We start from the raw sequence: 23,739 nt of genomic DNA, 5'->3' as shown, positions 1-23,739 counted from the left end.
GGCCAAGACCAGAGAGCTGTGTAAGGACATCAGTGGAGCTGGGGGAGGTAGAGGCTTTCAGAGGAAATCTGGTAGTGCGTTGCAGGAACAGCACACAGTCAGGGCCGTAGGCAGCGTTTTATAACCACCTAGGTCCCAAATTTAAGTTTCTAGTTACTAAGTTGCAGCTGAATAACCACTTAAGTCTGATATTTCTCTCTCTTATTACAGGTTTTGCAGATCTGTCCTAAAGACATGCGTGCTGATATATGCGTGCACCTGAACCGGAAGGTTTTTAAGGAACATCCTGCTTTCCGTCTGGCCAGTGACGGCTGTTTGCGGGCCCTGGCCATGGAGTTCCAGACCATCCACTGCGCTCCAGGCGATCTTATCTACCATGCGGGCGAGAGCGTGGACAGCCTATGTTTTGTGGTGTCAGGGTCACTGGAGGTCATCCAAGACGACGAAGTGGTCGCCATTCTGGGTAAGAGAATATTGACTAGGTATGGATAGGGATTTGATTATTTCTTTGATATATTTTTAGCAAAAGTGCATTAATTATCTTTAGCAGTTTGCACATCATGACATCATCCCTCTGTCTCGAGTTTAGTTCCCTATAGGAAGATTATTTGCATCCGGAGAGCTTCTATGTGATCGTATATCTCCACCACACTGTGCCATCCCTCTCCCTTTTGTTTCTTCCCACATCCTGCACCCTGTATCCTCTTTGATCAAGGTGTTCATCTATTTCTCTGAGTGTAAAACATTCAGGGAACATCATAAAATAAAATGAAGAGGAAAAAGTTTAAACTGCATGTTAAATAATGCAAAATATGGCCTAAGCTGATGATAAAAAAATAACATTAAAAAGATATTTAAAATGTCAGTTCTAAAGTATGTTTTTAAGATCCTTTCTAAGTATCAGTTCATCCTTTTCTGGCAGCAATTGAGTTGGAAGCATTCCAGCTTTCTTGCTGTAGACTTCTTATGTCTTCTGTTCAAACAACATTTTCTCTGCCGCACAATGAACTGTGATTTATTGCACTATAAACTTTAAACGCCTGTGTTTTTAAATGATTACTTATACCTATAAACCTACCTATAAACACTGTAATGACTTCTCACGTTGGCTCCACATCATTTCATTCAATGAAATGACAAAAAACAAATAGAAATTGAGTAGTCACAATACCAAATATACTAATATTGATGTGTATATATATACACACACACTTTCCTTCTCAATTTTTAATTATTATTCCAGTAATTTGTCAAGTAAACTGTCAGTAAACATACATTTAGGTTTTGTGGTAAATTTAGGTACGCAGTGTGTGGTTTTCTCTTTTTCTTTTCAAAATTATTGTTTAATTAAAATGAATGACATAATAGTATCTGATAGAATGTATATATACTATGAGACCCAATGCATAGATCTGATATTTTGATACAAAATAATATTTTTTAGGTCTTGCTAGCTGAAACTGCAGAAATACTGGTATCATTATATAATTTTCCTTAGTTTAGTATCGACTCAACATCCTTAAAAAAAATAAATAAAAATGCAAACAGTGATCTTAGGTCAGACATGCGACTCATAGATGTATACAGCTCCAGATGTAACGTCTGTCTCACAACAGAAAATTAGGCTACTTCGCCTCATGAAGCCACAGACCTGAGAATCTAATGGCCATCTATTTATCTGTTGACAAGCTAACGATGCATTGCTAAATTTGGCTCTCTGCCGCAGCTGTTAAACTGATTTAGGATCAGTCTGGAAGGCCACAAATGTCATCTTTTGCTTTTAAAATTTACACACACATACTATGTAGACAGAATAAAAAGGATTATCGATCTGACCAATTGTATCTCTCAAGTGGGCAGATTGAGCGAAACTGTGGGTCGGAGGTTAGTGTACGTGTGTCTGAATTCTCATTAGGCTGGTGTGTGTTACACTGTAACCTCTGGAGTTATAAATAATGATACTGCTGGTCCATAAATATAGATAAATATATTAAAGGGACATTTCACCCAAAAAAGAAAATTCTGTCATTTCTTATGTATTTCTTTACCCTTATGTCATTCCAAACCTGTATTTCAGTACGATTTTTTTAATGTTTTGTCTCTTTTATGCTCACCAAGACTGTTTTGATCAAAACTAAACTATTTAAAAATATATATATTTTTATATATATTTAAAATAACCATTTTGTATTATAATTTATTTTAAAATGTGATGTATTCCTGTGATAGGAAAGCTTAATTTTCAGCAGCCATTACTCCAGCCTTTTCTTTCTTATTATCAATGTTAAAAAAAGTTGTGCTGCCTAATCATTTTTAACCGTGATACTTTTTTTTTTTGTTGAAATCTTTGATAAATAGAAAGTTCTGACAAACAGCATTTATAGTGAATATTTAATGTATAAATTTAGTGTATTAAGATGCATCATAGATGTCAAACACCATTGATTCTTGATGTCTCGTAACCAAATGTGACACTAGATCTCTCTCTCTGCTAGCAGGAAGGAATCTGTGTTTACTAAGACAACCGTAAATAATTTATCTGAGTGGGCATTTTGGCTCTGTAACTCCAACGTATCCTAGATGTGAGCAGACAGAGATGGATGGACAAGACTTTTGTGCATTTGTTCATTTCAGTAATGGAATGAGGGAATATGTCTCATCATCATTTCTCCTCTGTCAGACATGCTCATGATATGTAGCACTATGGGTTGACCAATCATAATAAAAGTGTGTTTGTGTGTGCAAAAGAATGCTGCCTTGCCAGGATATTGTTGTGAATGACAGAAGATAGAGGAAAGAAAAAAACAGAAAGAGCATTTGCAGTATTTTGTCTTTTTTTTGCTGCAAAAAATTGATAGAAAATAAGAAATTAATTTAGAAGAAATTTCTTGAAACCAAAAATCAAGATATTTATTGAAAACAAGTCATAATACACTACCGTTCAAAGGTTTTTGTTTGATTTTTTAATGTTTTTGAAATAGGTTTCTTATGCAACATTTAAGCTACATTTATTGGATTAAAATACAGTAAAACAGTAATATTGTGAAAAATTTAGCTTTCTAATTTTATTCTGTGATTCAGTCTTCAGTGTCACATGATGCTTCAGAAATCATTCTAATATGCTGATTTGCTGCTCAAGAAACAGTTCTTATTATTATCAATGATGTTGACAGTTGCTCAATATTTTTGTGGAACTGATACATCAGTTCAGAAAAACAGAATTTTTTTTTTTAACATTATAAATGTATTTACTGGCAACCACCCCTCCTCATCAAAAAACACCTTACTGACACTGAACATTTGAATGCCAGTGTACAATTTACAATTTGGCTTATTTAGGACAACAAAACAAATATACTGATTATTTTTTTATTTTTTTTTGCTGTTCAGTTTAAATAAAGAGGCCCATCTAATATATTACTTGGAATAAACATACAGTATCGATCTGCCAGTTATTTAGACAGCCACAGTCCTCTATAAATGTACCATTCAGGGCTGTGTTTCCCAAAAGCATTGTAAGCCTCAGTATAGAACCATTGCCGCCAATAGTCTCTAACATTAACGAGAAACACAAGCCAGGCCTGTTTGTGTGTGTAAGAAAGTGTCTGTGTATCTCCGCAGGTAAAGGTGATGTGTTTGGGGACGTATTCTGGAAGGAGGTGACGCTAGCTCAGGCGTGCGCTAATGTGAGAGCGCTAACATATTGTGACCTGCACGTGATCAAACGGGACGCGCTTCAGAAAGTCCTAGAGTTCTACACCGCCTTCTCCAACCACTTCTCACGAAATCTCCTGCTTACGTACAACCTGCGCAAACGGGTGAGTGAATGCTGTCTGCCATTCTCTTTCCCTCTCAGTCCTTTTTCAATTTCCACTGGCCCATGTCAGACCGCATATGTAAGCAGAATTTCTCAGGACCCACTTTACAGGTTACTGCATTCAAACTTCACTGCACAGCTGGAAGTAGATTGTAGCACACTGAACTCATGGGAAAATATAAATACAGCTCTCTAAAGCCATCTAGATAATCACATACTACTTATAGTGACAGACACTTTCTATTTATTAAATCAGAGTAAATCCAGATGATTTAAGCAGTTTATAGCTACACTATCTATTCTGTGCAGGTTAATCACCATATGGATGTAAATGTACCCCATCTCCTAGTGTAAATTATAGAAGTTCTTAAATTGTCCACTCCAGATAACTTTTTTATTTATTTTATGGACATTTATGGTTATCACAATAAAGAAATAACTGATATATAAAAAATTATATTAATACTGACTTAATACTACACATACAATAATATCGTAAATAACCCAGTGCCACCCAATTCATTTCATGTTGATACTGAGTTGATATACTTCACATTATAAATAATACTGTAAATAATTCAGCACCAGTAACTGGCTGATACTCCAACATAGTAGGTGGCAGTATGGCAACTTAATGCTGGTTGCCAACGGTCTTAAAATGGAGAAAAAAGAAGAAGATGACGCCATGTTTACGTAGCTACTACTGCCAAACAAACTCATGTCGGAGACAACAGACCAAAGCATTAGTCCCTACACTAGTATTTTGAGGGTGATTCATCAGCCAAAAAAAAAGAGAGAAAAACTCCCCACGATAATATTTTTTTTGATTGTGAATCCACAATAATTGTGTCATGAAAAATCTGATAATGTGACAGCCCTAATGAATGTATTAACCCAGAAATCACTTTGCCTATACAGAGATGCATCGTATGTAGCAGGAAAGGCACAACACAAGCCGTCTGTATACAGTTGTGCTGCTGCTTTGCTTAATGTTAAGAAAAAATGTTAAGTCTGTTAAGAAAAGAGGTGTGTGTAGGTTTACATGGAAGTGCCAATACAAACATGTGATAACATGTGTGTGGGAGCTGTTAATACATACTTTATTGCTGAATTGAAGAGCTGTGTTCCATTTATCTGACAGAAAAGAGAAAGATCAACCAAATTCAACCAAAGAAAAAGACAGACGGAGACAGAAACAGAGAGAAATATTCTGATCAGAAACACAAACAACACTAAACTGACTTGTTAAATGGCCAGAAATGACTGAGAGGAGGATTAAGGGATTAAAGGACATGCAGGTTTTTTCTAAACCTTGTTGTTTTTAATTGAAGAGGATAATATAGAAGTGACAGGACAGGAAACGATAGGCTAGGATTGGGAAAAATAAAGTCAGGGGTCGCCCGCATATACAAACCAGAGAACTCAAACCACTTGCCTGGCCACATCCCTGATTGTCCCCATTATTTTGACTTTATCACATTAAATCGTGTTTAAAATAACTAACACTCCATAAACCAGATGCAGCCGTTATCATACCTATAAACTCCTTACCAGTTCCAATCAAAGACAGTATAATAAAAGACTTCTCAGTATGATAAAATGGCCCTCAGTGTGTCTAAGTTTTGAATCTCTGCCTGAGTTCTGTTTCTCAGTGGAACTGGGTCTGAGGAAGAGACTAATAATAGCTCAGTGAGCGTCTGCCTCTTTATTGGAATGGCTTACGTATAGTTATATTTATCCATATGGGTTAAATATATATCATATACTTCAGGAAACACATTCATATTGGAGCTGGAGAAACAAATTCATCTGCTGCACAAATATATACTATTAATATATTTTAAACAATAATGGTACAGGTAAGAGCTTCAGTGAATAGTCTCTCTGTCGAGCTCTCCACGCCTACACTTGTTTGTAATGGATTTTTTTCATGTTTGCATCACTTGTTCGAAAAATAGCTGGATCAGTGCAATATGGTTTTGCTAGCGCTTTAACGCTAACTGTTCTCTTAAACAATACATTGAAATATGAAAACACAAAATGTGGTTACATTAATGCCTCTCTGACACCATTGCCAAATGGGAGCCTTTAATTAGCTCATGTCTCCATGAATTAGTCATGATGTTTACTGTTGGATTGTGACCCAGATAGAAAAAAAACTTGTTATACATGGAAAAATATGTCACAGGAAGCCTACATATGTTATATTTCTGGACACATTCTATATTCACCTATACTTATACAGTGGTCAAATAGGCCATTTTGGCCTAGATATAACAGCAGCAGCGAATACACAGTACACATTGCAGTCTATTTGTGATTACGGGACTGTTTTCTTACTTTTAATATACTCATAAGTCCTCATTCCTAACTAAACAACTCCCAAAAAAAGTGTTCAGACAAGTTACTTCTTTCAAAGCCCTACAGAAATATTCTCAGGTTCAATTAAACTCAAATTAAGCTCTATCAACAACATTTGTTTGAGGTTAAATACCACAATGAACATTGTTTTTCTAACTGTCAAAAAAAAAGTTTTTTAACTAAGGCATAAATTAATTTGACATATTCTGTCATAATCGACTTACTGTATATTCCACCACATACGTACAGTATATTCAAATAAAATACTATTCCAGAAAAACTTAAGTATTCCTTTAAAATTTTACTTGAGTAAAAGTACAAAATATTACACATTTTACTTATAATACCCATTTTATATGTAATATTTTGTTTAGGTGCATTAAATATGGTATTATAATTATCAAAAGTAAAAGTACTGATCAATAGATCGTTTATTATTTTTGAGCAGTTATATATAACCAACTTAGCTGCAATCAGACCAGCCAAATTCACAAATGAATCATTCAGTGCGAGCTATAAAACGTTCACAAATCTGACAATCATTCGGAATACAGTTAAGGAAAAGTTTCCTAAAAAAACAATACATATACATCTATACAGAACAAATACTTGAAAATTGTACATTAACAAAGATACTGTCCACCACTGTTGACTTAATTTGTATTGATCCGGAACATTCCTTAACATTTTTACCTTGAGAAACATAAATTAGAAATCAGTATCGTCACAAACAATGTTTGTACTAAAACATCTGCAGGTCTTAAATAAAAAAAATACATTTTTGGAAACTGAATTTGTACACAACAGGCACATAGCACCACAGTTTTGGCATCTTTCTATGTAAAATCCGAACAAACACACTCCCATGATGCTGAGACAGTGCATACAGTACATCTGTCTTCTGTCACAGCTGCATTAATAAATGCTTAAATGGTCCATCCAATTTGTTCCTGATTCTGCATGTTAGTGGTTGCCAAGGTAACACTGTAAAACCCTCTTCATCTCAATGCTGCTGTGTCAAGAGTTATTTTAGCTTTGATTAAGGTTACAGTTTATGCAGCTCTAATGGGTAAAACACATTCATGCACACATAACTGTAAAGGCATTCACATTTCACACCCTTCAGCACCCATTAACATGCATGTTTGCTACTGCAGTTGAATTGCTGTCAAAAGTCATGCGTGGTAAAAAGTCAGATGTATATCACTGGTTTGACACTGCCATTTACTCAATATGTCCCTTTATGACCCTGCGATCCGTGTGTGTGTTTGGCAGGTGTGAGTGAATCAGTCGTTGCTGAGGGATCAGATTCTGTGAGGTTGTGATGAGTGTGGTAAATTTGATCAGATCAGTGACATAAAACCAGTCAGTCAGCATGAGGCACACAGTAAAAGCACAAGATACGCAGGAGTGAATTCACTTCACAGCAGGATTTCGGCACAAAAACCTTCAGCTTATTTACCAACCAAGAAACCATATCATTAACAAGCATCAGTCTTTTCATTCTGTTTTCCTAATAGAATAATTTACCCTTTCTGAACATCATTTCAAAACACCAAGGCATATAAATATTAGTATACTGAAATATCTTCTAAGTGCTGATAAAAATAAACATCCATTTGAGGTTAATATTACTTATAATCTATTAAACACATGCTTCTTAAGTCATTCTGTTTGAATGTGTACGGATTGTTCCGGTTTATTTCTCTGACTCAGACTTTGGTGCATATTTAGGCAGTGATTAATAATGGGATGTGAGGCAAGAATATACGTATGTTATTAATGTTAGTCTGTTGTGAGTGTAATGATTTTTTAATGTTTTTGAAAGAAGTCTTTTATGCTTACCAAGGCTTAATTAAAAATATAATATATAATATTTTAATATATTTTAAAATGTAATTTATTCCTTTGATGGCAAAGATGAATTTTCAGCAACCATTACTCCAGTCTTCAGTGTCAAATGATCCTTCAGAAAATATTTTAATATGCTGAAACATTTCTAGTCAATCATTATTTTTCAATGTTGAAAAGAGTTGTGCTGCTTAATATTTTTGTGGAAAGCTTGACACATTTTAAGGATTTGATTAATTAAATGAATAGAATGTTAAAAAGAACAGCAGTTAAAAATAAATCTTTTGTAACAATGTAATACTCTTTACTGTCACTTTAGATCAATTTAGTTCATCCTTGCTGAATAAGTGTTAATTTCTTTAAAAAAAAACAATCTCTAACCACAAACTTTTAAATAGTAGTATACAGGTGGAGAGATGTTACACAAAAGCATCTTAAAATTTAAATAAAACATTTATTACAAATCATACTAGAAAACACTCCCAGCATCGTTGCCACAAATACAGTATTATACACACGGGCTCAATTAAAATAACCAGGATAATCAATCATAAACATATAATTTGGTTGTTTCAAGACCACCAAACCAACAGCGAGACAAACGTGACCCCACAGAGAATATAAAGTATGCAAATAAGCATTCAAACGCGTGTTGTTTAAATTTAAGCATAAATTAAACATGAAATTGTAACTTTTATTACAGACAGGGTGCAAATGGAGGTTTAGTGATAGGTAAAAGTACACAAGGATAGTGTGCAGTTGAGGTAGAGAAAGTAAAATAGGTGTGCGTATGCTTTTATTTCATAGTTTTACAGTGTTATGGGAATTTTTTTTCTGCTTCGATGTGCACACAGCCAGCTTTTAGTTTGAATTATGAAACAGTGGAGATGTGAGTGCTCCCTCTCGCCTACTGTCTCTTACCGTCCCCTCCTTTTTACCGTTCTATCCCCAGACTAACACCTCCAACATCACACACACATTTTGAACTCTTTGAGAGTTGCAGAATGAGTTTCCCTGTTTGATGATGATATATTTAGGGGGAGAAAAGCAAACGCAGAATACACAAGAGGGCTGTGTGTGCGCGGGAGTGCGAGGGACGCGTGGCAACAGAAGGATTCTAACAATACACCATTAGGAATCTAGGTGCGAGCACATAATACCATCCTCCTCGTACACGCAGACACACGCACCTTTGTGTAATGCCTCAGCTTTTGTTATGTAATCCCTCTCTGCATGTCTGTCCTTTCTCGTATATCCTTCAAGGGCGATGGTTTACAAAACACTAGAAACAATGACAGTCCCCTGTATCTGTCAGCCAGAGTGCTGACAGGCTCAATATCCACTCTAGAAGTCTAGTGTGGAGTATTTTATGATTTAAAGGAATATTTCAAATACAATTTAAACTATCAGAAAATCGTTTGGACTCTGCCTTCAGTTTGTAAAATTATTTACAGGATGCATTTACAATGGAAGTCTATAGGACATTAGAACCAGGTTTGAAAGCACAAATATGAAGCTTGTGTGTTTGTTAAAGCATACAGTAAATTTGTCAAAACTATTTGTCATTTTGAGATATATAATTTTCACAAGTGGATATGACTAATTGTGTGTACTGGTGTAATTTGTGAGGATGAAGTTTGCTACATATGCAGACTCTTATATTTGTAATGTTTATTTGAGCCAATATTACTTTTTTTTTGTTTCTAAACATGAAATATTTTGAAGAATGTTTCAACTATTTTTGTCTATACAGTGTGAAAGTCAATGTGGTCCAAATCAACACTGTCATATACATGTACTGTTAATCATACATGGCTTTCATAAAATTTTGTGTCAGTTAAAAAAGCAGATTGGTCTACTTTGAATCCGAAAAGTTAGACCGATTACCTCTTGACTAACTGCTAGTTGGCTAGTTCTTAAGACACAGTCTTAACATAGTGACTTTCAGTTTATACATCTGGCCACTGGACTCCACTGACTTTCATTTTATGGACAAAAAAACCCCTTATTCTAGTGTGACAGATATGGTATGAATGTTTGTGCTAAAGCTGTCTACATGCGTATGTACTGATACTGTGCCTCAGAAATATAAATGATGGCTATAAGGGTGGATTTATTTCCGGATAGTGGAATGGCCTGTGTGTGTCTGTGTCCAGGATAGGAACGGCTGAATGGGAGGGCAGCGGTCTGGTCATTACTGTCCATCATCTCTGTAAGGCAAAGAGAAGCAAGACCCTTGACGTCATTCAGAAATGCAATCTACTGAGGCTGTCTATTTGTCTGACTGATTTGTTCAGTTCTCTCATTCAGCCTGGATTCTCAGAGGGAGCGGCATCGGTATATTTCTCCACCTACTGCCAAACATTATTAGTTATTTAGAGTTCAATTACAAAAAAACATTACATTCAGCTGGAAAGTGGCAATATGACAAATTTGAGCATTTAAAGCCAAAATGAAACAATTTTATGTGAGATATAATGGGGAGATGCCTAATACGCTCTGTTTCTCCCACTAATACACATCGCTTGAGGATCATTTTGAGGTGCCTAAACTCAAAAATGGGAAAGAATGTGATTTTGTGCATAGCCACCTTTTTTTGCCATGGTCGATTTTGTTCCCACCACTTTATGAAATTGCTTGTGGCTACTGGCTAGATGTAAAGGGGAACGCTTTCCAATTGTTGTTGCTGGAATTTGTCATTTTTAATGTTTGACTGAGTTATTGTTTTGGAAAGTGACAGCAGCAATGTTCCCTCCCACACACAGCACTCAGACATGCGCTCAACCTCCCTTTCGCCGGCTTGCTATCCATTCTAATGAAATCACAAATCAAAATTAAACAAATGTGCCCCCACTCCTGCTATATGGCCACTGATGTACAGTACAGCTGTTATTTTAGCTTAAACAAGTTATATCAGGGCAGGTTAAAATCTTATGGAAGCCTGCTTCCACGTCAGAGTTCAATAAATTAAAATAAAATAAATGTTACTGTGAGATAAAGGTTGAATTGTAAGATATCATGTTTATAAAAAGCCACAGTAAGATATAAAGACAAAATTGTGAGATATAACGTAAAAATTCTGAAATCAAAAGCCTGTTTTCAATTCAAAGTTCAATTAAACAAAATAAAATAAATGTAATTGTAAGATAAAGGTTAAAATAAGAAAGACTGAATTGTATGATATAATACAAACTGGAAGATATGAATTCAAAATGTATATATAAAGTCAAATTGTAAGAAAAAAGTGAAAACTGTGGAATATAAAGTCAAAATTCTGATATACAAAGTCAAATCATGATATATAAAATCAACGTTGGAAGATATAAAGTTGCAAAGTCACAGAGGACACATATCTACCAGGTTTATACGGCCATGTGTCTCACCTGACCACTTGTGATTAGATCACTTTAGACATGTTGATACAAGGTCCTATGTGTCATTTCTTGAAAGAGTGTGTGTGTGTTTGATATGTTTGGAAAGCAATAGTCTGTCTTTTGTCTCAGGAGAGGATGACTTGTAAACCCCAAAGCTACATCTGAACTTTTCACAAACACCTTTTGATGGCCTGTTCACACACGTTTATACGGTCTTTGCAAAACCTTCACAGTATACTGTATGAGATTATAGTCGTCTTTTTTTAGCTAAAACGTCTCAGCTGAATTAAAATGAACTAACAACACATGGTCAATCAAATAAATAGAAATAATTCCACACAACCAAGCAAGTGTCCACAGCCCATCCTCTTCTACTACACACGAGAGGACTAGAGCATGTATGTGTTGTTCTGTTCCAAGTAATTTCACAGACAGATTGGTGGTACAGATGCTTGGGCACTCTGTCCCACTTAATGAATATTCAGGACATAATGAATATTAACATATTGAAGATAGAGTCATACAAATGCATCGTCCAGCTTGTAATAGTGACAGGAACAAACTGTCTCAGTATGCAGAGGTGTGCACACAGCACACACACACCTTTTAACAAGCTTTTTCAGCATAATAATTATTAAACCCTTCCACGAACTGTCTTGGCCAATTAAAACTGAAGGCCAGTATGTGTGTGTATGCATATGAGAGAGAGAGAAGGATGTTCAACGTAACTTTATTCGTTCATGAGTTATTTACAAGTTTCTGACCACTTATAAAATGTGTTCAATGTGCTGCCCATTGTGTTGGATTGTCAATGCAACCCTGTTCTCCCACTCTTCACACACTGATAGCAACACCGCAGGAGAAATGCCAGCACAGGCATCCAGTATCCGTAGTTTCAGGTGCTGCACATCTCGTATCTTCACACCATAGACAATTGCCTTCAGATGACCCCAAAGATAAAAGTCTAAGGGGGTCAGATCGGGAGACCTTGGGGGCCATTCAGTGTGTGAAGAGTGGGAGAACAGGGTTGCATTGACAATCCAACACAATGGGCAGCACATTGAACACATTTTATAAGTGGTCAGAAACTTGTAAATAACTCATGAACGAATAAAGTTACGTTGAAACCAAGCACACCATTGTTTTTCTTGTGACATTACCAATAAGTTTGATGTGTCACATGGCCCTCTTCCTATTGAAAAAACTAAAGTTGTATCCAAGATGGCCGACTTCTAAATGGCCACCATGGTCACCACCCATCTTGAGGAGTTTGCCCCCTCACATACTAATGTGCCACAAACAGGACTTTAATATCACCAACCATTCCCATGTTATTACGGTGTATCCATATAAATGGCCCACCCTGTACATGAGCTCCAATAAATAAGTTAGAACTTAGAACATTTCGCAAAATTCACAACACCTGGCACAGGGTCTCCAGGAAAGCGAGTGTAATCTCACTATAAAGGAGACACCGGGAATGGTTGTAATTTTCCTGCTGAAGTCTACATATTGCATAATCTTGCAGAGCCTGACTTGTTATGACTATCAGCGCAAAGACTAGTTAACATCACAGCTTATCCTGGATAGAACTTCCTATTTAGACTAAAAGAGGCTATCTGCACAATGTACATAAAGTGAGTGACCACATTTTGTTTTAATGTTATGGTGAAGGGATAGTCCACCTTTACTTTGTTTATGGACAAAAACTGTAGAGAAAGGGGTCAGTTTGATTAAAAAAAGTGAGAGTTACATTAAATCTGCATATTTTGTTAAATAATAGTTTTCATTTTTTAGAACTATACTACTTAATCCTCTTCGTCCCGCATGAGACATAAGGCCGCATTAGAACTATATTAGATATCTAAAAATGATGTTTCATATTTTAGACCTATATTATGCTAAAGCATTTCTGAAGCTCAAACAGTAGAATATAGCACTAGCAATGCCAATACCATGGGTTTGATCCCCAGGGAATGCATGAACTGTATATAATTTATATTGTATATAATTTATATATAATATAATATTTATATAATTTGTATTATGCATGTTTAATGTTTAACTGTGTCTTTTCAGCTTGTGTTCAGAAAGATCAGTGATGTGAAGCGTGAGGAAGAGGAGAGGCAGAGGAGGAAGAACGAGGCCCCGCTGAATCTTCCTCCTGATCATCCTGTCCGCCGCCTGTTCCAGCGTTTCCGCCAGCAGAAGGAAGCCCGTCTTGCCGTTGGGCAGCCCAATCCCGATGACCCTGATCTTGAGAAGGGCCAAATCCACAACAAAGTCATCAGCCAAGATGTGGTCGCCACCACAAGCATCGTCACAGTAACGGAAAGCCCAGCCACGCCCATCCCATCCCACCCTAACAAAAACCGCATCCTGGGTGCTTTCGACCAGGCCAAGCTCAGTGCCCCTGTCCCAAACATCCCTCGGACATCAGAGCCACGCGCACGAGGGTGGGCCAGGTTTAGGGAGAGCATTGCAAAGCCGGAGAGCTGGGGGAACGTTCCTAAAGCGGAATCAATGGAGACTCTCCCAGAGCGGAGCAGCTCCACAAAGACTTCAGAGCCCAGCGGACTGAAGAAGACCGACTCCTGCGACAGCGGCATCACCAAAAGCGACCTACGGCTGGACGAGGGTGGCGCACGCACCCCTGTAGACCGAAGCCCAGTCCTACCCGACGGAAAAACTCCCCCGATCCCACCTATCCCCCCTATTCCCGAACACACGCTGCATGCCTCACTCCTGGAACTCCGTACTGAACTTAAAGAGGAGCTGTCGGCGCTCGGTAACCGAATGGTTGCCTTGGAGACACAGGTTGCTGAGGTATTGAGGTTGCTAAGGAGCAGAAAGTCTCCGACCTCTCCCATGTCGCTCTTCCAGATCTCACGACCGACATCACCAGACACAGACAAGGAGGACATATTCCCTTGAAGAAAAAGAGAGAGGTAAGCTTCTTTCTTCTTGAAAGGGAAATGATTCAGAGACTTTCTCTGAGAAACGTAAAAAAAAAAAAATGGAACTACTTTTGACATCTGTGCCAGCAAAAAGCATGACAGACACTGTAAGAGTGAGTGTGTGTGTTTGTGTGTGTGTGTGTGTGTGTGAGAGAGAGAGAATGAGTGAGGGAAAGGATGAAATAAGACACTGGAAAGGAGAAGAGGATGTCTCATCCCAAGGCAGCGCATCTGCGATACCAAAGTGATGGTGTGTTAGTTGTCACACAGACACTCTTTGTGTCGAACTGCTCCCTGTTTTAGTCCTGCGACGCTGACAGACAGTGAGAACTCTTGCCGCAGGGCCAACTCTGACTGATGGTTGTCATGGCAATGCACGGTCCCCAACTGCAAGTGCGGGCCCTTCTAGATCCGCTCATGTAGCATGTCTTCCCCTCTCTCTTTCGAGCTCTCTCTCTCTCTCTCACACACACACACACTGCTGTTCATACTCTGCAGTGTTTCTGGTATAGAGATCCATTCTGCACCGTCCTGTTGGGTAGCTCACCGCCAGACACAAGCCTTTATCAGGAATCACAGAGCTACAGTAAGCATCTTGCCCAATAATGTGACGGTGTGGATATGAGCTGCTAGCCGAAAGATTGAAGAAGCAAAGAGCGCATCCCAGGAACCATGGAAACCCCAGATAAACATGTTTGTACAACGACAAATCAACTGCTATCCCAAGAGTTGTAAATGTAACTGGAGAAACTAATGAGCTTTTCAGGGGGTTTTGAAGTGTAACAGCTGTTAGGGTCCTTTCCATGACTTGCGTCAATGCACATCTCAACAAACTATAAAATAAAATCTGACAACAGTGGTAGACTACATGTTTAGGGATGCACAATATATCGGTACCATATTGGTCATTGGTTCATATTACAGACTTATTGGATAAATATAAGCCAATATTGGATATTTAATTGTACAGTACATGTACACTTCCCATATTTTGTTTACATTTCATTTGCCATCATCTAATGCTCACTTGAAGTTAGTCTTTAACTTAATTTAACAAGACTGTTAATTGTAATTGTAGCAAATTCTGAAATGAAAACCCATTTTCATTGTGTACATTATAATGTTGTGATGCCTAAATTCACTTTTAGCATTAAAATTATTTTAGTTTTTAATGTTTTATTTTTAATTAATTTAGACAAAAAATATAGAAATGTAATATTCGCCATTTTCACTTATCATTCATAACATCAAAATTAAAGGGTTCTGTCATTCTGTCATTAATTACCCTCACGTCGTTCCAAACCCATAAAACTTTCGTTCATCTTTGGAAGACAAATTACATTTTTAATCAAATTTGAGGGCTTTCTGTTCCTCCATTGACAGCCTACACAACTTTCAATCCCCAGAGAGGTAGTAGAGACATAAAGTAATCCACGTGACTCAACATTCTCAAAACATTCTCAACATCACTTCGTGGTTCTGAGAATTATTGTGTGATGGAGTTTAATTTGCTGGATAATTGAATGTAGACTCGATGAGGCCAGTACACCAGTGGTTTAACCAAAATGTTATGAACTTGGTAACGCAAGTGCTTTGTTTCACAAAAAAAAAAAAAACTATTATTATTTACCACTTTGACAAATTATTACAAAATATCTCCAATGCGCATTCACGAGAGCTTCACAATGCATGTGTGCAAGAGCAGACGTTTTTGCGTGACAGCACATCGGAGATTATAAACGTCGTTTGAAACCACAGTAATGATGAGAGTAAATGATGCAGACTTTTCATTTTTGGGTGAACTAACCCTTTAATTACCGACTTATAAATATCCATCAGAATATTAATATTGGTGCATCCCTATCAAATTTGTTGAAATTACACCCGATTTTTTTAAGATGGTCCAGTTTGGGGTGTGTTCACACTTGGCATTTTCGATTCAATTAGTCTGTTAGTGTGGTTCATTTGAACGTGTGAACACTGCCATCCGAACCCTTGTGCGCACCAAAACAAGTGGATCGAAACCCTTAAAAATATGGATCTCGGTCCGCTTCCAAACGAACTCTGGTGCGGTTCGAATGATACATGAACTCAACACAGACCAAATACATGTAAACAAACCAAAAAAAGACCCTAAAAAAGACAGAATGCTCATGCACATCGTTTTTTTCTCATCACAGATGTTGCCCATCATAGTTCAGTACAGGCATTGGAACCACATCTCCATGCAACAAATCTTTGTTTGTGTGTGTAACAGAGGGATTCCAGCCACTGTTTTGACTCCTTTACACATTTTTTAAGATCTTCACAAGCTGGTCAAAATACCATCATGTGTAGGCTATGCACACACAACGAGCGCATTTATCCCAGCACACACCACTGTTTTAAATGTTTAGCACGTTTCGTCTCAAAATACAGTAGGAAATACGTCATAAAAGCAGACCAATCAGGTTGTGAACATATCCCTTTTGGTTTCAGTGATAAAAATGCCAATCTAAATGCTAATCGGACCAGGACTAAAAAATTTTTTTTGTCTGGACCACACAATCCAAACTACAAGTGTGAACACCCTAAATGTGAGGAAACAGCCTTTTTTTTTTTTTTTTTTACTGAAAAGCAGGATTTTCATTTACACAAGTGGTCCTTCTCCCCTTCATACTGTCAATGGATATTCCTTTGACATGGTCGTTTTACAGCATGTGGCCTTCTCACAATGTTGTTCAGAGGTAATGCTATAGCATAAAGTTTAATGCAGTTGTAGATGTTGATGCAAGTCATGTGAAAGAATCTTCACGTTTTTTTTGGTCGACAATAGGCATCTTCAAGCAAGTTCATTAATGACTTGCTGGATTGCAGTGGCCAAGTTTTATAAAATATCACTGAAAGAACTAGTGAAACAAAAGAATGTATGTGGTTTCTTTATCAATGATTGGGTCTTCCAGAAAGCACACAAACATATTATACCACGGCCGCACTATTATTATTCCGACCTGATGTGCATTGTAGCTTTGTTATCCAAAATGAAATGATGGATGTAATCTATACACATGATTTCTGTCACAACACCACAGTACATCATAACACAGTTACAAGGAACTTTCAGTATTACAACAAACATCAAAACACAAAGAATCTCAGGAATGAAGAGGGGTGATGGTCTGAGAGCTCATTCTGACCCCCTTCCTGGATGTTTTTACATATTCAATACTGAAGATGTGGCATTATCTTCACACCAGCCCTGTTTAGCTTTTCATTGGTCAGCAGGGGAGACTGGGGCTGCTTGTCAAAAGCCTTTTTTTTGGTAGCCAAGACTTAAAGGTATGTGTCTACAGAGAAATTACCTTGTAAAAAATAAAACAACCTTGGGAAATTTCACTATAGTTGTGACAGGTAGTCCCAGTCTCCCCTATTATTATATTAAATAAAGCAATGCAAGTTAGGAGTTAATCTGTTAATCACATGGCTAAGATATAAATAGCTGTTTATTTTGCTCTCTTTTCCAGCGTCCCTCTCCCATATCAACTCCATCTTAATTTCCATAACGAGGTCCAGGGGGGAACACAGAGATCGAGTCTCGTGTATTAGCCTCTCTATTCAGAACACCACCACCAAACCTGATTATCTTTATCTCTGTCACAGAATATATGAACTTGTATATATTCTAAGATGATGCTTAATCTTTCAGGTTTTCTCATTTGTATCTTAGAAAGAGAGTGCCTGACCATACAAACTCTGATAAATGCGTTGTGTGTGTGGAGAATTGTGGTAATGAACATACTGTGTGCGTCAGATGAGCGGTTAAGGGACATGTTAGCATGCTGTGAGATGTTCTCAGGTTAGAGAGGTCATTATCAGGTCCACATGAGATCTGTTGAGGTCAGTATATCACCTCACCTCACTGCTTCTCCACTACCTGAGAGCAGAGAGAAAGAAACACGACTCAGAAGAATCACATAAAACCAAAAAGCTACCAAGGTCATATCAAACATCACATCAGAAATTAAAAAAATATTTTGTTGGGGAAAGAAAGACAAGAAGCTCCACACGTCATGTTTTTCCTACATGAAGATTTATTTCTGTTACAACAAAGGTACATTTTGTACAGTCTGAACATTTTGTATGACAAAGAAAAAAAATCTTAGTTTCTTTAAAAATATATATATATTTTGCCCTTAAGAGGTGATTATCTCACTCTGTCAGCAAGACACCAGAGGAACAGTATTAAATGGCACAATTCCCATTAAGGTTATTTTATGCTTCAGAGCTTGTTTTACAATAATGATATCTTAATTAGCTTTAATATTATGGGTCATTTGCTTAGACTCCAAATACGGAGCAGAAATTGGAAAAGGTTTAGCATTTGTATCTGGCAACCCAGAACTGATTTTAAATAAGACATATGAATGTTACAAATAATATTAATAACAATACTGACAAGCAAATCCATGTAAACTGGAATGTAAAGCATCAGCCTGAGCTGATTCTGAAGCAATAATCATTGCTGCTGTATTTCACACGGATTATTCCTGCCACGCTTCTCCAGCTCAGAAACAACATTTAACCTGAACCACATGATGTAATCAACAGAATAAGAAACAAACGCAGCCCTGATGTCACTGCATGCCTCTGCAGCACAGCAATAAGAGTTTTAACATTCAGAGAATGCACTTTTTCTTTATTATAGAGAATGAGATTGAGGAGAATTGTACAGAGTTAATTCGTTTAGGCAGAGATGCAAAGCCCTTAGATACTAGCATGGTTTACTTACAGAGATTCGTTACCATCTGATCGTGACCGATTTTCTCAAATACGACAACAGCATGGCTTGATTTGCACTTAAAATAAGGTTAAGACATGCATGGTAAATACAAAGGAAAATTGGAATAAATTATCATTAAAAAGAAGTACTCCTCTACTGCAGGAGTATTTAATCTCCTGCCTCTTACCCCATAGAGCTAATGGATTCAGTCTTTGTAGCAGACCTGTCTGACTCTTGGTGAGTGAGTGAGTCCAAATTTGCATTTAGTAGGGGATATGAATCCTCACAGATCTCAGACTCGCATTAGGCAGTTTGAATAGGTTTTTTCAGACTTGAGAACCAAAGTATCGCATCTCAACAAAACAGGCCACTACATCATTAGAGACCAGTCCATGATAAATAAACTTTTCTATGGTCGAGTTTCTTTGACAGAAGCCTACATAAGTATCCTATTTATCCCAAAATCAAAAAAAAAAAAAAGAAAAAAGAAGAAAAATCACATTTTATATAAAGTACATGAAGTAATTTTTTAGGACTGTTTTATCATATTAAATGAAATATAATAATAATAATTGATAAAATATTAAATATTACAATTAATCTGAAATATTATTAAATATATTGAACCTAAATTACACAATTAATTTAGAATACCACCATAAGTATTTTTTCTTGCATTACAGTACTGAGAACTGAGCATGAAATTATGAATTTAATGTAAAACTATAAAAACAAACATTAAAATCTTAATGCATGTATTTATATATGCAAAATATAATTTCTTATTTTTTCCTTTTGAATTTGGGGTGAAATATGAACTGAACATGTTTTTGACCAATTTTGTGAGAATCAACCAAACGCAATTGTACACACAGCATATTAGTTTGTGTGTTGCTGCATGTACGTATACGTATATGTTTGACTAGAAACTTGACATGTAAGGTACAATATTTTGGGGAACAATTAGTATTTTTAATAAGTCCTTAACACTGACACTGAAGTCCAAACGGAGTTGTGCTGTTCTATAAAAGCACAGGGCCTGTAAGAACAAACATGTCTGTACGCACACAAAGGTCCTTCTAAGGGTCATTCTTTAAAAACAGCCCTAATTAAGAACTTAACACTTTCATATGTATTCAGCAGACAGCATGGCCATTATACACTGACTGAAACATCCTCACTGAAATCATTTCTTCACATGGACATTACTACTACTGTAAAGCACAAAGACAAAATTTGTAAAATTGCTGTAAAATATTATTTATGACAATAAAATATTTTATATACGTATTTTTGCCCATACTCTCTTTACTTTAAGTATTTCACTTTCTTTTAGAACATTAAAGCTACTTTTGAAAGCACATAAGCTTTGAAGTCAGCATGAAATCAATGTGAATGGTTTACTTATTTAGAAATCAAATTGTCAGGTGATCATGTTCACCAATATTCAAAAGCTATTTAGCAAAACTTCAGGTTTAGCTCCATTATGGTATGCATCGCCCACTTTTCATCATCCAATCCTATTCCCAATTAATAAAATGAAATCCATAATATTTAAAATCTCATTAAATATTGTTTCAATAACAAAAATACCACATTATGAAAAAATGGCCAATTCATGCTGACTTTAAGCAGAGGGAACTTGACTGTACAATCACATGTACTCTGATGAGTGTGTAATTTTACATGACAATTAATCAACATGCATTAATAGCAGAGTGACCTGTGCTGAGAAACACACACACATATGCACATTAAGGACCTGTGTAATGTGTGGTGTCAGTAAGCAGTTTCAGCATGACTCACAGAAAGGGCAGGTCAAACATGACCTCTGCCATACCACCGACTAATATAACATCATATCACTGAGAAAGAGACAGGGATTGCAATCATAGCAAAATCGATAAAAAACCTTTAAGTGCACCTTTAATTACTTTTAATAATATATATACTATAATAATGATTATTTACATTTATATATTTTTTTATTGTATTTTGCTTATTTGTTAACTTTCAGTATTATTTTGTTTGCAAAATTTCTCTTTGCTTTTATGCTGCGGTGGCAATATGGACATTTTTTTAAGCATATGGTAATACATAATGCCAATAAAGCACACTAAAATTGAACTTGAGAGAGAGAGAGATTTAGTGAAGGGATTATGAAAGATTAATCTGATGCTGATAAAGGTACGCTGCAGAGATAAAGCTCTTTAAAGTGTAATCCCTCCAACCACTGAAACACACACGCACGTCTTACCTCTCTCTAATAAAGGAGAAACTCCAGGCTAGCAGATCACTGATCTAATTAACCACACAGAGCAGCTTGAGCTGTTAGTAAGAAGATTGAAGTACAGATACACAAGGATAAAGAGAGAATGAATGAGACAAGACCGAGAGATCAGGAAAAGAAAGATCAGAGGGACAAAATGAACCTGAGGATGGAAACATACACAGATGGAGGGACAGGAAGAGAGCGAGATCAATGGTCAAGGCTGTATCCTGGCCAATGATCAGAGGCATGTTTCACCATCAGTGTTCAGACAAACTCATAAATAAACCAGGATTAACAATCAAACACACACCTGGAGCATTCACACCATTTCATTTTCACACACACACTGTTCAAATACAGCATAGCCAAACAAACATGATATTGGAGGAGTTGAAAAGAATGTTATATTTGCCCACATTGTGACTGGTCGAAACTATTGTAAAACTTTAAGTACCATGTGATTTCTGCCTTCCCATGATTCCACCCTGAGCGGTGTTGTCATCTCATGTCCCACTCAATACCAACTTGAGCAAAGCAATAGAGAAAAGCAACCACTGGAACGGCCACAGAAGACCAGCCTGTTGAAGAAATAGAGGAGAAGAGAGAGTTTGAATGGTACAAACAAGATAATAAGCAGAAACCAAACAGGAAGTGAGGCTGTATCTGAATTTGTCAATTCCCTGAGGGCACCTGAACAGTATTTGGACAGACACATACAGGGCTAAAAAAAAAAAGGGAGTGTTGTGTGTTTAACAATATCCAATAATATTTTTATCCCACAAATTAGAATAGAGTCTTTTTTTATTCTAGAATAGGATTTTTATAGAACACATTAATTTACTCAAATCTGTGTTGTAAATATGTATCTTTAATTATTACATGTTGTCATACAAGCAACCAGTAAGTAGACAAATGTAAGTTTCACAAACCTAATCTGTCTACTTACTAACCAGTTCCCTGTTGGATATACCTGAAAAATGACTCATGATTCTTTAAGGGAGTCAGTTGTAAACTCAGTAAGGGATCTGAACGATTCATTTATTGCACGAGTATGATTCCAATGGCTAATTCTCAAGCAAACTGTCCTAATTATCAAGCAAATGATTTTAATTATTCTTTTAATTTGATTAAAAGGAAATGTGTTATACCGAATTATATGACTTTTTGAATTCTGTGACCATTGTAGGCACTGTTGTCACGCTAACACTAACCTCAACTTTATTCTTAAAGGTGCAGTATATAATATTGACAGCTAGCGCTTGAAATTAGTATTGTAGTCCAAATTCAAAATATTGGAGAGAGTTGTTTCCCCCATCCCTCCTCCATGATCCGTTGATTTATCTGTTTTAATATTCCTCTGGTGTCAGAGCTTTTTAGATGGATGACGAAGCTTTTAAGGTTGAGTACATTCTGAATTCTCTGAGCCAGTTCGTTTGCTGGCTTTCATGTCCGCAATTACCGGTGTTTTCAGCCAACTGGCAAACCAGGGTGTCGAAATACTATTGGGTAAATTGGCAGTGGGCGGGATCACACAGACTAAAACAAAAACCGACATTCAGACCCAGAACGCACATTTCAGTAAAATAACTGGCTGTAGAATTGTTTTTCGGAGACACAAGTATGTGAACTTAGCATGTTTCCTAAATCTCTGTAAACATATTATGGTATTTTTATGCTTTAGTACAGTAAAAAATAAATAAAAAATTACAGCACCTTTAACCCTATCGTTATTACAGCACCTACTACGGTCACAGAATTTGATAGGTCAAAAAATCCATTGTTACACCTGTTCATAAGAGTTAATGGTTCACGAATCTTGCCTTGATGACATATCAAAAAAGAAAGATGACATACTGTATGCCTGAAGAGCACAAATACTGCACCTGTGTTCAGCTATTTCAAGTGCTTAATTTATAAATATAAATTATTTATATATAAACAAACATATTTATTTCAGGTCTATGCCACCCTTTCCAATTGAAATTTATTTTAAAATGAGCTCAGTTGGATAGGATTAAGTGTTTACATGAAGGCTTTCTGGTCCGATTGAGCATATGGACGGAAACAAAGCATTAGTGATTGTCTAGATAGTTTTTTTTTTGTCCATATTTGCACTCATTTTAAGTTGCACCTTGGAGCCCTGCAATTTCAAAATTTACACACACACATGAAAGTCTGGTGTATTTTTAGTACAGAATTGCTTATGTAGCAGCATTTACAAGAGGTTACTGCAGTATAAAGGGATCATTTCCCCCACACAAGCTCCAATTTATAACCTCACACAGATTAACAGGTATAAAAAATGAAATCTTATTAGACCATAGGGGTGTATTCACTCATCACATTTA

At 36.6% G+C, this 23,739-nt stretch overlaps 2 protein-coding genes across 4 annotated transcripts in view; one reads left to right on the top strand and one right to left on the bottom strand.

Annotated features, from left to right (window-relative positions):
• The window catches only part of kcnh1a (potassium voltage-gated channel, subfamily H (eag-related), member 1a), a gene marked incomplete at its 5' end in the record, with an annotated part of 45,947 nt that extends 29,505 nt beyond the window's left edge, over positions 1-16,442 (top strand). The window contains 4 exons of the mRNA XM_081394000.1: positions 211-463; positions 3,622-3,818; positions 13,483-14,351; positions 14,873-16,442. Coding sequence (XP_081250126.1) covers positions 211-463; positions 3,622-3,818; positions 13,483-14,337 — 1,305 coding nt within the window. The 3' untranslated portion in view covers positions 14,338-14,351; positions 14,873-16,442. The remainder of the gene's footprint in view (positions 1-210; positions 464-3,621; positions 3,819-13,482; positions 14,352-14,872) is intronic.
• A 134-nt stretch (positions 16,443-16,576) lies between these two features.
• Positions 16,577-23,739, bottom strand: part of hhat (hedgehog acyltransferase) — a 39,180-nt gene continuing 32,017 nt past the window's right edge. For 2 of the 3 annotated variants that reach the window (XM_081394001.1, XM_081394003.1), the window contains one exon: positions 19,764-21,969. In XM_081394001.1, coding sequence (XP_081250127.1) covers positions 21,890-21,969 — 80 coding nt within the window. In that variant the 3' untranslated portion in view covers positions 19,764-21,889. Of the gene's footprint in view, positions 18,274-19,763; positions 21,970-23,739 lie in introns of those variants that run through there. The other variant, XM_081394002.1, reaches the window with a different exon arrangement.

Source organism: Scardinius erythrophthalmus, assembly GCF_964197995.2.
Source record: "Scardinius erythrophthalmus genome assembly, chromosome: 19".
Classification (NCBI taxonomy): Eukaryota; Metazoa; Chordata; class Actinopteri; order Cypriniformes; family Leuciscidae; genus Scardinius; species Scardinius erythrophthalmus.
This window is presented reverse-complemented; position numbering and strand designations above follow the sequence as displayed.